General features: G+C 40.1%; 1 protein-coding gene across 9 annotated transcripts in view; it reads left to right on the top strand.

The window, feature by feature from the left end:
• Window positions 1-15,147, top strand: part of PTPRA (protein tyrosine phosphatase receptor type A) — a 170,865-nt gene that overhangs the window by 82,493 nt on the left and 73,225 nt on the right. For 8 of the 9 annotated variants that reach the window (XM_032295594.1, XM_032295588.1, XM_032295592.1 and 5 more), the window contains 2 exons: window positions 11,742-11,820; window positions 12,330-12,671. In XM_032295594.1, coding sequence (XP_032151485.1) covers window positions 11,748-11,820; window positions 12,330-12,671 — 415 coding nt within the window. In that variant the 5' untranslated portion in view covers window positions 11,742-11,747. Of the gene's footprint in view, window positions 1-2,585; window positions 2,671-11,741; window positions 11,821-12,329; window positions 12,672-15,147 lie in introns of those variants that run through there. The other variant, XM_032295595.1, reaches the window with a different exon arrangement.

The raw sequence follows: 15,147 nt of genomic DNA, 5'->3' as shown, positions 1-15,147 counted from the left end.
GACAGGAAAATTGCTTGACCATAGGAGGCAGAGATTGCAGTGAGCTGTGATTGAGCCATTGAACTCCAGCGAGCCAAAGCACCAAAATTCCACCTAAAAAAAAAAAAAAAAAAATAGTTTGCAGAATCTTTCATGTACTTATTTCCCTTCTGTATATCTTCTTTGATAAAAATATCTATTCAAATCTTTTGCCCATTATTTTTTGGACTTACTTATTTTCTTACTGTTGAGTGTTTAGAGGTCTTTATGTGTCTGGATACCAATCCTTTGTCAGATATATATATATTTTTTTTTTTGCAAAATTTTCTCCCGGTCTATGATTTGCCTTTTTATTCTCCTGTCTTTTTTAAAAAATGTAGTTAAGTATACATATAATACAGAATTTACCATTTTAACTATTTTTAAGTATACTTTTGTGGTATTAAGCATATTCACATTGTTGTGCAACCATCACTGCCATCCATTTCCAAAACTTTTTCATTCTCCCTAACTGAAATTCTGTCCCCATTTAAATGCTAAACTCATTCCTGCTTACCACAGCCCCTGGCAACCATCATTCTGCTTTCCTTCTCTGAGAGTTTGACTGCTCTAAGTAGTTCATATAAGTGGAATCATACAGTATATTCATTTTGTGACTGGTTTATTAGTATAATATCTTCAAGGTTCATCCATGTGTCAGAATTTCCTTCCTTTTTAAGGCTAACATTTCATTGTATGTATATGCCACATTTTATTTATCCACTCATCTGTTGATGGACACTTGAATTGCTTCCACCTTTTAGCTGTTGTGAATTATGCTGCTATGAATGTTAGTGCATAAATATTTGTTTAAATTCCTGCTTTCAATTCTTCTGGGTATATTCCCAAAAGTAGACTCTAGATCATATGTTAATACTATATTTAGTTTTCTGAGGAATTGCCATACTGATTTCTATAGTAGTGGTATCATTTACATTCCCACCGGCAGTGTTCAGGTTTCCAATTTCTTCACATTCTCACCAACCCTTGTTATTTACTGGGTTTTCTTTTTTGTTTGTCTGTTTTATTATTTTTTAAGATAATAGCCATCTTAATGGGTATGAAATGGGGTTTGTTATTTTTTCTTGTTTCTTTTTTGTTTTAGAGACAGGGTCTTGTTCTTTCACCCAAGCTGTAGTGTAGTGGCGCCAATCTTAGCTCACTGTAACCACAAACTCCTGGACCCAAGCAGTTCTCCTTCCCCAGCCTCCCACGTAGCTAGGTCTACAGGCACATGCCACCACCTTTTTTTTTTTTTCTTTTTTTTTTTTTTTTTTTTTTTGGGAGACAGTATTTTGCTCTTGTCGCCCAGGCTGGAATGCAATGGCATGATCTCGGCTCACTGCAACCTCCTCTTCCTGTGTTCATGTGATTCTCCTGCCTCAGCCTCCCAAGTAGCTGAGATTATAAGCACCCTGCCACCATACCCAGCTTATTTTTTGTATTTTTAGTAGAGATGGAGTTTCACCATGTTGGTCTCAAACTCCTGACCTCAGATGATCCATCTGTGTTGGCCTCCTAAAGTGCTGGGATTGCAGGCATGAGCCACCTTGCCTGGCCCCTGGCTAACTTTTAAATGTATTTTGTAGAGATGAGGTCTCACTGTGTTGGTCAGCCTTGTCTTGAACTCCTGAGCTCAAGTCATCCTCCCTCCTCAGCCTCCCAAAGTGCTGGGATTACAGGCATGATCCAGCACACCTAGCCCCTTTGCCCATTTTTAAAATTAGGTTGTTTTTGTTGTTGTTGAGTTTTAGGAGCTCTTTATATATTTTGGATTTCAGTTCCTTGTCAGATATGTGATTGGCACACATTTTTTTCCATCCATGGATTGCCTTTTCATTCTGTTATAGTGTCCTTGATTCATAGAAGTTTTTAATTTTGATGAGGTCCAACTTAATCTGCATTTTGTTTTGTTGCTTGTGCTTTTGGTGTTTTATCCAAGAAATTGTTGCCAAAGCCAATATCATGAAGCTCTGCCCTCTGTTTCCTTCTGAGTTTTGTAGTTTTAGGACTTAAATTTGGGTTTTTGACCCATTTTTAGTTAATTTTTGCATGTGTATAAGGGAAGGTCCAACATATTGTTTTGCATATAGATATACAGTTTTCTAAATACTGTTTGATGAAAAGGCTGTCCATTGAATTGCTTTTGCAACTTATTTGGGCATATTTATGTGATTCTGTAACTGGTTCTTTATTTTACTCCATTGATCTATGTGTCTGTTCCTCTGCTAATACTGTCTTAAGTATGGTAGCAGTATAGTAAGCCTTAACACTGAATAGCTAGATTTCTCCCATATTTCCAGACTCACCTCTCTCAAGGTCCCCAATTGAATCTTGTTTTAGGTGCAACTTAGAAGCAGTAGAACTTAAGAATCTATTTCACAGCCTTAGCAGTCTAGTTTCATTCTCTATATAATGTCATCTGTGGAAGTGAGCTGCTGCTCTCCAGTGCCTTAGCTTTCACTAATGTTGGGCAAGGTCTCTTCTCTGTTTTGGACTTCACTATCACATTGCCTTTCTCAAGAGAAGACCTATAATGAAAGTTGATTTCTGGTGTTCTAGGACTTCTTCAGAAGCTTTCCAGTTTTTCAAGCTGATTTCTCTCACTGGCAGCTCTTCAGAGTGCTGTTCCTACTCCACCCTCCCCTGGTAGTATGTATCAGTTTTCTACTCATCAGCACCCACCTACTCCTGCCTACTGTGTTTGTCAGATGTCTGCTGCCTGGCTAGCTCATTGCTGCTTTTGTCGCTCCTAGAGCTGTCTTCTTCCCTTCTTTGGCTTTCTGCCTGACTTCTAGAGCAGCTGCTCTGTCATTGCCTGTCTGCCATTCTATCCTTTCTTCCCCCCACTCCCGAGTACAATATGTACTCCAAAACCACACATTCTCCATGTTCAAACTAATGTCATCACTTTCCCCACCACATTCCCCAAAACTGGTCATCCTCTTGCCTATAGCATTGCAGTTCACTGAAGTTAGACATCTGGGCCTTCCTTACTTCCAATATCTCATTAAGCCTTCAATTCTACCCCTATAAATTCTCTTCTCAGTCTCCTTTAGATATTCCTGCCCTGCTCTGAGATCCATCTGGTTTACTGGCTAGATTACTTCTGAAGGCTTCAGTCAGTGGCCCTCCTTACCTCCTACCCCACAAGCTCATCTTTCACTCTGCCGTCAGTCATTATTTCTAAAATCTAAATTGTTCCATTTAACCTCACTGTAATAAAACCTTTGGTAGTTCCCCAGTGTGTTCAGTGATAAGTTAAAACTTTCATTGTGACCTGCAGGCCCCTTCATGATCTGATCACTGCCTCCCCTAACCTCATTGTGTGCATTTCCCCACCCTACACTATCCTTTCCCACTCTAGTCTTTTATGTCTGCCATTTTTACATTCATTTAACAGATATTTATTAAAGCACCACGTGATGCCCTTACCTAGGTCTTTGTTGTTCCTAGGACCGGACAGGCTTTTTCAAGCTTCCAAGTCATCTCTGTTTGAAAGACTATGTCTGATCCTTGTCTTGGCCAGTTACTTTTTATCCTTCCAAGTTCAGTAATTGCCCTACTGCACTGTAACTGGAGTGACAGAACGAGACTCTGTCTCAGTAAAGATATATATATATATATACACACACACACACACACACACACACACACAGAGCGCCATAATTTATATATATATATAAAATAGAGAGAGAAAGAGCAAGCCATAATTTATTTAATCACACCTCTCTCCCCCGTTAATAAATATTAAGGGCATTTCCAGTTTTCTTCTCTTGAAAGCAATGCTACATTGATAACCTTGTACATGGGTCTCTTTGAAAGTATAGGTGTGTATCTGTGGAATAAGTTTCTAGAAGTGGAATTGTGTCAGGGGGGTTTTGCATTTGTAATTCTGATGAATATTTATAGACTGTTTACTCAAACTCTTGCCAGTGCAGCATTGTCAAAGTTTTTTATGTTTGCCAGTGTGATAGGTAAAAAATGGTATCTCAGCATTGCTTTAGTTTGGCTTTCTCTGATCATCAGTCAGGTTGAGCATCTTTTCATACATTTAAGAAAACTATATGCTTTTTTATTAGTTATGTTTCATATCCTTTACCCATTTTGCTTTTAGGCTGTTGGCCCTTTTTTTCCTAATCTGTAAGAATTATGTATTGGGGAAATTGGTCTTTGTGAATGAGTTGCAAATCTGTTTAAAAAGGTCATTCTTTAATAAGGAAGCAGCTGTTTTAGTGGAATGGTGGAAAAAGAAGCCAGATTGCTATGGAGACAACTCTTTCTAGAGATTTGGCTGTGAAGCAGAGTAGAGTGAATGATAGCTAAAGGATTGATGTAGACGCAAAGAAGTTTTTCATCTTTTCTTTGAAAACTTAATTGTGTTAAAAGCTGGTGGGCTAAAGCTAGAGATGGTGGTAGAAAAAAATGCAGGATTCCTAAAGATCTGAGATTCTTGGGTGGAATTTCAGAGAAGGGGAAATTTTTTGGACATAGTGACTGGGGAGCTAAGGGTGTCCAGTCCAATGGCTTTTATTTTCTTGAAAGTGTAGGCAAGGCCAACAGCCCAATGTGTGGGAGGAGATGGTTAGAGGAGAAAGGAGGTTTGAAATTACCACTATGGAGAACTGGAGGAAGCTAAGGAAAGACAGAAAGACTGCAGAAAGTGCTTAGGGTTCTGTTGAAGCAGAAATAGTGATTTGTAGTGATACAACCCTTATGAATTGTTTGTTTGTTTGTTTGTTTGTTTGTTTGTTTTAAGCAGCATTTGGCAATCCAAGTATAGGACTGACAGTTCAGAATTTTTCTTTCCATGTTGGTATAACAGAAGAACAGTGTAGCAAAGAAAGTTAGGACAAAAGAATGATTGAACTGACACCAACTATTCTTGATTTGGTAGAGAAGGAAATAAAGATAGAGCAGAGATATTGGAAAGAATTAGAGAGGGGTTCAAGAGACTAAAGGCCTGGGTGAGGTCGGAGAGTAGGTATAGTAAACTTAACAGAGAGAACTACAAGGTTAGAAAGTGTGGTTGGAAAGTGGGAAGGCAAGATTTATTCAGTATGGGGGCTTTTCTGGGTGATAACAGAATCTGGAGTACAGCCATTGTCATGAGTAGCCCAGGTGTAGTAGAGACATAGGGTCGTTGGAGTTAAGGAAGTCAACTGAGAGGCTGGCCCAAAATGTGGATTTTGGTTGTCATCCATGAGAATATTGAAGTCATCCAGGAGAATAGCAGTCTTTGGAGACAGGAAGAAAACTGAGCCACATTACAATGTCTTCAGTGACAGGAAAGCACAAGGCAAAAAACTTTCAAGAACAGGGACTGTTAGGTCGGGTGCGTTGGCTCACGCCTGTAATCCTAGCACTTTGGGAGGCCAAGGCAGGTGGATCACTTGAGATCAGGAGTTCAAGACTAGCCTGGCCAACATGGTAAAACCCATCTCTACCAAAAAACAAAATACAAAAATTAGCCAGGCATGGTAGCACATGCCTGTAATCCCAGCTACTTGGGAGGCTGAGTCAGGAGAATTTCTTGAACCCAGGAGGCAGAGGTTGCAGTGAGCCGAGATCACACCACTGCACTCCAACCTGGGCAACAGACTGAGACTGTCTCAAAAAAAAAAAAAAAAAAGCAGGGATTGTTAGTGCAGGCTCCAGGAGAAATGCTTTGCATATGGCATTCTTGAGGAGTGAGGAGGACCTCAACCCTAAAATGTAACCTCATTATATTTATGTGATTAGTGGGGACAGTCAACACTTTGTGTATTTTCTTAGCTGTTGGTTTTTTTCATCTATAAATTATGTTTAGGTGCTTCAGATTTTTCAAAATTGGGCTCTGGTGTTTTCAATATTGTTAGGAGTTCTTGTTTCAATTATTTATATTACTTATGAGAGTTTGTTTTCTTTTTTAAAATATTTATTTTTTTCTTGGAAAAATAAGAAAAAATTAAAATTAAAATAGACTTTAGAGGATTTCAGGTTCACAGCAAAATTGATCAGAAAGTATAGAGAGTTCGGAACAGGCACAGTGGCTTACACCTGTAATTCCAGCACTTTGGGAGACCAGGCAGTCGGATCACTTGAGGTCAGGAGTTTGAGAACAGCCTGGCCGATATGGTGAAACTCCATCTCTACTAAAAATACAAAAATCAGCTGGGCATGGTGGCACACACCTGTAATTGCAGCTACTAAAGAGGCTGAGGCAAAAGAATCACTGAAACCCAGGAGGCGGAAGTTGCAGCGAGCTGCAATCACACCCCTGCACTCCAGCCTAGGTGACAGAGTGAGACTCCATTGAAAGAAAGAGAGAAAGACAGAGAGAGAGAGAGAGAGAATGAGAACGAATAGTTCCTAAATACTCCCTGCCCCCCACACCTGCACAGCTTCCTCATCCACATCCTACACCACTGTGATACCTTTATTGTAATTGATGAACCAACATTGACTCCTCATTATCACCCAAGCTTTGGTGCTGTGTATTCTGTGGTTTTGGATAAATGTATAATGACATGTCTACCATTGTAGTATCATACAGAAGAGTTTGACTGCCGTGATAATCCTCTGCTCTACCTACTTATTCCTCTCTACCTTTTCCTAACCCCACAACTGCTGATTTTTTTTTTTTTTTAAACAAGGTCTTGCCCTGTCTTCCAGGCTGGAGTGCAGTGGTGCAATCACTGCTCACTGCAGCCTTGGCCTCCCAGGCTCAAGTGATCCTCCCACCTCAGCTTCCTAAGTTGCTGGGACTACACACACATACCACCATGTCTGGCTAATTTCTGTATTTTTTTTGTAGAAATGTGGTCTTGCCGTGTTGCCCAGGCTAGTCTTGAAATCCTGAGCTCAAGCAGTCTACCTGCCTTGGCCTCTGAATGTGTTGGGATTACAGGCATGAGTCACCTCATCTGGCCTTTTTTCTTCTTTTTTTTTTTTTTTAAACTAGTGATCTTTTACCGTCTCCATGGTTTTTCACATTGGCTTCTTTCACTCAGTAATATGAGTTTAAGTTTCTTCTATGTATTTTCATGTTTTTAGCTTATTTCTTTTTAGTAGTGAGTAATATTTGCTTGCCTGGATGTACCATCACTTATTTATCCATTCACCTACTGAGGGACATCTTGATTGTTTCCAGTTGTGGCAATTATAAAGTTGCTATAAACACCCGTGTGCGTAAGAGGCATAGATTTTTTTAGTGGCGTAAGTTTTCATCTCATTTGGGTAAGTACCAAGGAGAGCACAATTGCTGGATCATGTGGTAAAAGTTTATTTTTTATTATTGTTTTATTTTTGAGATGCAGTTTCACTCTTGCAGGCTGGAGTGCAATGGCGCATTCTCGGCTCACCACAACTTCTGCCTCCTGCCTCAACCAATTCTCCTGCCTCAACCAATTCTCCTGCCTCAGCCTCCCAAGTAGCTGGGATTACAGGCATGTGCCACCATGCCCAGATAATTTTGTATTTTTAGTAGAGATGGGGTTTTTCCACGTGGGTCAAGCTGGTCTCAAACTCCTGACCTCAGGTGATCTGCCTGCCTCAGCCTCCCAAAGTGCTGGGATTATAGTTGTGAGCCACTGTGCCCTGCCTGAGTATATATATATTTTTAAGAAACTACCAAGCTGCCTTCCAAAGTGGATGTACCATTTTGCATTCCCACCAGCAATGAATGAGAGTTTCTGTTGCTCCATATTCTTATAAACATGTAGTGTTGTCAAATGTTTTGGATTTTAAAACCAAAATCCATTTTAGTAGGTGGGTAGTGGTATCCTGTTTTAATTTGCAGTTCCCTAATAACATGATGTTCTACATCTTTTCAGATGCTTATTTGCCTTACTGTATGTCTTCTTTGGTGAGGTGTCTGTTAGGTCTTTTGCCCATTTTTAATCTAGTTGTTAGTTTTCTTGTTGAGTTTAAGAATTATTTGTCCTTTGTCAGATGTATCTTTTGCAAATATTTTCTCCTAGTCTGTGGCTTGTCCTCTCATTCTCCTGGCATTATCTTTCATGGAGTAGACATTTTATATTTTAATAAAGTCTAGACTATCAATTATGTTTTCATGGATTGTGTCTTTGATGTTGTATCTAAAAAGTTCTTGCCATACCCAAAGTCATCTAGATTTTTTCCTGTTATCTTCTTGGCGTTTTATAGTCTTGTGATTGATATTTAGGTCTATGATCCATTTTTAGTTAATTTTTGTAAAAGGTATAAGGTCTGATATGGATTAATTTTTCTGTATGTAGCTGTCCAGTTCCAGTATCATTTGTTGAAAAGACTATCTTGCTCCATTTTATTGCCTTTCCTCCTTTGTCAGTTGTCTATATTTACGTGGGTCTGTTTCTGATCTCTATTCTGTTCCATTGATCTATTCATCTTTTCCTTTGTTGTTACCACACTGTCTTAATTACCATAGCTTTAAAGTAAGCCTTGAAGTCCAGTAGCATTAATCTCTTGACTCTTCTTTAATATTGAGTTGGCCCTTTGGAGTCTTAATGCCTCTCCTTGTAAATTTTAGAATCAGCCCTTTTATATTCATGAAATGGCTTGCTGAGATTATAACTGAGATTGCATTGAATCTATAGGCTTCTTTGGGAAAAACAGACATCTTGACAATATTGAGACTTCCTATCCATAAACATTGTTTATAATGGGTTTCTTTACGTTTAGGAACTTTTGTTTTTCTGCTGTCAGATATTCCACTTCTACCTTTATGATTTCTTACATTGCCTTTTATGCTTAGAAAGCCTTTCCTCATCCTGAGCTCACATATTCATTTATTTTCTTTTAAAATGTGTTTTTCAAGCATTTAATTTTTAAACCTATGTGGAATTTTAGTGTATAGAATGAGCTGATGGTCTAACTCCTTCCCCTGAAATATGTAGTTATTTTTCCCAAAACCATTTTCTATTGATTTATCAAGAATAGACATGTATACATATATAATAGTCAGCCCTCCACTTGTTTTCTGACCCTTGTGAAAATTGTATGAGTTTCCAATTTTGGATTATGCTCAGGTAGTAACTGAGCTGAGTTCTACCATAGATCAGTGTTAATTCACTCTCCAGACCTTCCACAGTTATAAAAATTTAAGTTATATGAAAATCTAACAATATATCACTGATTTAATGATCATAGCCTAGGAAGAATGGGGAAATGGTCACAATCTTACGTGGATGCACCTGAAGAAGGCCCCTGCTGAACTCATTTCCTTGCTAGGCATGGCTGCTGGTACCAGGGGCAAACTCCTGGGGTATATATGAACCACCTGCTGCATCTCCCTCTCTTCCCTACTACACCTGAGATTTTTCATGTGTCTCTTGAGGATGTTTGTCCTACTTCCGTTGGAGAGTCACTACCATACTGAACACTTTAGACTGTGAGTCCTGTGAAGATGGGGCTTATGAGTATATTGCTCCCCAGTTGTTTCTCTAGCACCTAGCTCAGTATAGGGCATACAAATTTGAATGAATGAACAAACCACTATTACTGGTGGGAATGCGCTACTATCTTACACGGTTTGAGGTGGAATAAAGTTTGAGAACAGCTATATGTGTTCCTTGAAGGGCAGCTGTACATCAGTGCAGTCAGCCTACCCTCTCCGTACTTCTCACTCTGAAAACTGTAAAGCAATCAACTTGGGAGCTTTAAAAGGGACCGCTGCCTAGCTCTCAACCACAAAGCTGCAGTCTAGCACAGGGGACATTTTTTAAAAGTTTTTTGGACTGAGCATGGTGGCTCACGCCTGTAATCCCTACACTTTGGGAAACCGAGGTGGGCGGATCACCTGAGTTTAGGAGTTTGAGACCAGCTTGACCAACATGGAGAAACCCCATCTCTACTACAAATACAAAATTAACTGGCCATGTTGACACATGCCTATTAATCCCAGCTACTTGGGAGGTGGAGGTTGTGGTGAGCTGAGATCACGCCATTGCACTCCAGCCTGGGCAACAAGAGTGAAACTCCATCTCAAAAAAAGAAAAAAAAGTTTTTTGGATAATTTCAAAGTACAGCTAAGATTGAGAATCACTGCTTTAAAAAGCATTTTTGTCATGGCATGGTGGCTCATACCTATAATGCCAGCACTTCGGGAGACCAAGACAGGAGCCCAGGAGTTTGAGGCTGCAGTGAGCTGTGATCATGCCACTGTACTCCAGCCTGGGCGACAGAGCAAACCCCTGCCTCTAAAACAAAAAACTTTCAATGCTTTAAAAAATCCTGGCCAGGCACAGTGGCTCACACCTGTAATCCCAGGACTTTGGGAAGCTGAGGCAGGCAGATCACAAGGTCAGGAGTGTGAGACCAGCCTGACCAACATAGTGAAACCCTGTCACTACTAAAAACACAAGAAATTAGCCGGGCATGGTTGAGGGCACCTGTAATCCCAGCTACTCGAGAGGCTGAGGCAGAACTACTTGAACCCAGGAGGCAGGGATTACATTGAGCCAAGGTCATGCCATTGTACTCCAGCTTGGGCAACAGTGGGAGACTCCATCTTTAAAAAAAAAAAAAAAAAAAGAGTAAAAAGAGTGCTATTAAGACTTATTTTTGGCTGGATGTGGTGGCTTACACCTGTAATCTCAGCACTTTGGGAGGCCAAGGCGAGTGGATCACCTGAGGTCAGGATTTTGAGACCAGCCTGATGAACATGCAGAAACCCCATCTCTACCTAAAAAAAAAATACAAAATTAGCTGGGCATGGTGGGGCATGCCTGTAATCCCAGCTTCTCGGGAGGCCGAGGCAGGAGAATCACTTGAACCCAGGAGGCAGAGTTTGCAGTGAGCCGAGATCGCACCATTGCTCCACTCCAGCCTGGGCCACAAGAGTGAAACTCTGTCTCAAAACAAAAAACAAGGCTGGGAGCAGTGGTTCATGCCTATAATCCCAGCACTTTGGGAGGCCGAGGTGGGCGGATCACCTGAGGTCGGGAGTTTGAGACCAGCAGGACCAACAGGGAGAAACCTCATCTCTAAAAAAAAATAAAATAATTTTTAAAACACAGATTTATTTTTATTTTTACAGGCTGGATATCCCTAATCCCAAAATCTGAAATGCTCTAAAATTTGAAACCTTTTGAGCACAGACATGGTACTCAAAAGAAATGTTCATTGGGACACTTTCGATTTCAAATTTGGATTAGGCACTGGGTGTGGTGACTCACACCTGTAATCATAGCACTTTGAGAGGTTGAGGCAGGAAGAGCAGTTGAACCTAAGAGTTTGAGAGCAGCCTGGGCAACACAGTGAGACTCTTGGCGCTGCAAAAAAATTTTTTTAATTAGCCAAGTGTGTTGGTATATGGCTGTAGTCCCAGGTACTCAAGAGGCTGAGGCAGAAGAATCACTTTGAGTCCAGGAGGTGGAGGCTGCACTGAACTATGATCATACCACTGTACTCCATCCTGGGCAACAGAACAAAACCCTGACTCTTTTTTTAAAAAAAAAAAAAAAGGAAATTTGAATTAGGGATGCTTAACTCAAAACCAAAATTTGGTTAAAAATCTGAAACACATCTGGTGCTCAACCATTTCAGATAAGCGATAGTCAGTCTTTCTAAAGACTCAATTAGTTATTGAATGTCTGGGGAAGCATGCATATCAGGCTCCCAAAAGATCGTTGGTTTAGGCACACGTTTTAATAGCTTAGAAATCCAGAATACTCTTCAGGTGAGCAGCTCAGACATAGTCATGATAATACAAGACTTCATCTAACATGGTTCCCTATTTTCAGATAAGCATGGATTCCTGGTTCATTCTTGTCCTGCTTGGCAGTGGTCTGATACGTGTCAGTGCCAACAATGCTACCACAGGTAAATTGTCATTTGATCAAGTTGCTATTTGAAGTGAAATTTTGGTTTCACATTTAATGAGCCAAATTTGAAAACTTAGATGGTATTTGAAGAAAGGAATATAAAAATTTTCTTCAAAGTGATAGCAAAAATAGGTGTTTTTGGAAATCTTGGAATTGTATTGAATGCTCAGCATTGTTTTTCATATATATAGCTGCTTTAAATAAATGAAAGAGATTATGTGTTCTTTTCTGAAAAGTAAAATAAACTGTTGACATTTACAACTCTGTGGTTTCTGAGGAACTAAGTGAAAAATCTTGTGTCTTTCTCCATTAAACTGTAGTCCTTTGGAAAAGATAGGAAGGGTTCAGCATTAGATAAAAACATAAGGGGTGGCTGGGTGTTGGGGGGATTGTTCTTTGCTTGGTCTCCATATGTTTGAAAGTTTATTAAGGCTTGCTGCTTGTGTGTCTCAACTTTTTAGCCTCACATTCTTCATGTGATATTTCCTTGTTTTTTGGTGTTTGTAGTTGCACCTTCTGTAGGAATTACAAGATTAATTAACACATCAACGGCAGAACCAGTTAAAGAAGAGGCCAAAACTTCAAATCCAACTTCTTCACTACCTTCTCTTTCTGTGGCACCAACATTCAGCCCAAATATAACTCTGGGACCCACCTATTTAACCACTGCCAATTCTTCAGACTCTGACAATGGGACCACAAGAACAGCAAGCACTAATTCTATAGGCACTACAGTTTCACCAAATGGAACATGGTTTCCAGATAACCAGTTCATGGATGCCACAACAGAACCTTGGGAGGGGAATTCCAGCACTGCAGCAACCACTCCAGAAACCTTCTCTCCTTCAGGTACTAGAGACGATTCTGTTTGTTCCTTTGCTCTTTGAGTTTATGCATCCTTTTATTACCTTGTGTTTTCTAGCCTTAAAAATTCTTCAAATAAGTAAAATTGCTCAAGTGAAGTAATGAAACCTAGATGTGGAATTTTTAGGAATATCTGGTTAGCATGAGTGAAAAGGAAAGAAGAAAGATTCTGGAGAATATCATTCTGCTAGGTGGAATCCTGGTTAGATTGAGAGGACTTAATGTGTTTAAAGGTAGAGAAGGCGGCTAAAAAAAGAAAGAGGGGAGCTCATTGACGATGCAAGAGACTGAAGATGAAAAGATAGGATACAAAGACTGAGTAATAAGATTAGGCTTGAAAAGGGAGGGATCCATGGAGACCATGGAAAAGAGAATGGATATGGATGTCCATGACAATTAGATACGGAGTGGAAGGCCAGTGGCCACGGGTGGCATTAGAGAGAGGGGCTCTGGGAAATGGTTACATTGCAGTGCCAGTTTTCGAGGTCTCAAGTTGAAGCAGTAGTCCCAAGGATAAAATCAGAGACATGGATCTGAGACCAGGGCAGGTAGGACAAGTTTCTGAGCTCTTTGAACCTTAGGTACCTTGTCTGTAAAAAGGGATTAGAGAGTCCCTCAAAGGGCTTCTATGAGGAGTAAAGGAAATAATCATTACCTGATTGTTATGTAACTGTCATCCCTTTTCTAGCAAAAATCGCTCTTTCCTCTTCTGTGTTCCCCAGCCCCTTGGCTCAAGATTTCTTCCCAGTTAGATGGTGAGTGCCCCTAAGTAGAATCACATCTTGCTCATGGGGAACGTTCAGTAACTGTTTGCCCAGTTGATTCTCATTTGTTACTACAGATGACATCTTTTACTATGCCTTATAACTTGGACCCTTTACCTGCCTGCCCCAATATTTTCTACTATAAAGACAAAACAGCATTTTCTTTTTCTTTTTTTTTTTTTTTTTTTGAGACGGAGTTTCGCTCTTGTTACCCAGGCTGGAGTGCAATGGCGCGATCTCGGCTCACCGCAATCTCCGCCTCCTGGGTTCAGGCAATTCTCCTGCCTCAGCCTCCTGAGTAGCTGGGATAACAGGCATGTGCCACCATGCCCAGCTAATTTTTTGTAGTTTTAGTAGAGACGGGGTTTCACCATGTTGACCAGGATGGTCTCGATCTCTTGACCTCGTGATCCACCCGCCTCGGCCTCCCAAAGTGCTGGGATTACAGGCTTGAGCCACCGCGCCCGGCCAGCATTTTCAGTTAAGAGCACAGTCTGCATTGCCACACTACTGAGTTTGAATCCCAGATCTGCCATAAGCCAGCTGTGTTTATGGCAAAACAAGCTTATTTAATCTCTCTACCTCAGTTTGTTTGTCTGTGAAACAAGAATGAGTAATAGTAATAGTTGTTACCTCACAGAGGAGATAGAAGGATTAAATGAGTTAATATGGGTAAAGCACTTATAAAGATGCCTGCACATAGTAAGCACTATTTTTAAGTGTTAGCTGTTGTTATTGTTGTGATTATTGCTCTGATAGTTTGCCAGTAAAATATATGAAGATATCTTTAATGTGGTTGGCATCGCACTATTCTTAATGAAATAGGGGACTGCAGACAAATAACATCTGATATTTGCTCTGTGCTTTAAAGTTAATATAGGTTTGTTTTTTTTTTATCATAGTTATTACTATGTGCTAGGCATTGTACTAAGAGTTTTCTAGAATAATCCTATGAGATAAGTTCTATTTTATGTTTTTTTGTTGTTGTTGTCTGTTCGTTTTGAGGCAGAATCTTGCTCTGTCGCCCAGGCTGGAGTGCAATGGCGTGATCTCAGCTCACTGAAACCTCTGCCTCCCTGGTTCAAGTAATTCTTCTGCCTCAGCCTCCTGAGTAGCTGGGATTACAAGTGTGCACCACCACGCCTGGCTAATTTTTTGTATTTTTAGTAGAGACGGGATTTCACCATGTTGATCAGGCTGGTCTTGAACTCCAGACCTCCAGTGATCTGCCCCTCAGCCTCCCAAAGTGCTGGGATTACAGGCGTGAACCACTGCACCTGGCTATTTTATGTTTTATAGGTGAAAGTATTTTACAATGATGAAACTGCAATTTATGGAATGTTTTTCAAAATATAGGTCATGACACAATTTATGAAATCACTTTAGTGGGCCACCACTAGTTGTTTGTTTTAATGGATGATCTAGTTCCATTTTGGCTCTTTTAAGGTTACATATACAATTTTTTGAAATTTTAGTAACAACATAAAATGTTGGATTGTGGCCATTGCTTAGGGAGAAAGGCAGAATAACTTGTACACACTGACTGAGGGAATGGAAAAGGTGGAGACTGTATGTAACACAGGCCTGACTGGGACAGTCCATGTTCTATTCTGTACTGTCTTTCATTTAATACTTCTGTAACATGACCATGGATAATCATCTCCTTTTAACAGATACTTAATTTCAGACTGTATTTA

This window comes from Sapajus apella, unplaced genomic scaffold (genome assembly GCF_009761245.1).
Source record: "Sapajus apella isolate SASKATOON/1434 unplaced genomic scaffold, GSC_monkey_1.0 scaffold33, whole genome shotgun sequence".
Classification (NCBI taxonomy): domain Eukaryota; kingdom Metazoa; phylum Chordata; class Mammalia; order Primates; family Cebidae; genus Sapajus; species Sapajus apella.
Note: the sequence above shows the minus strand (reverse complement) of the source record. Positions and strands in the feature narration are given on the sequence as shown.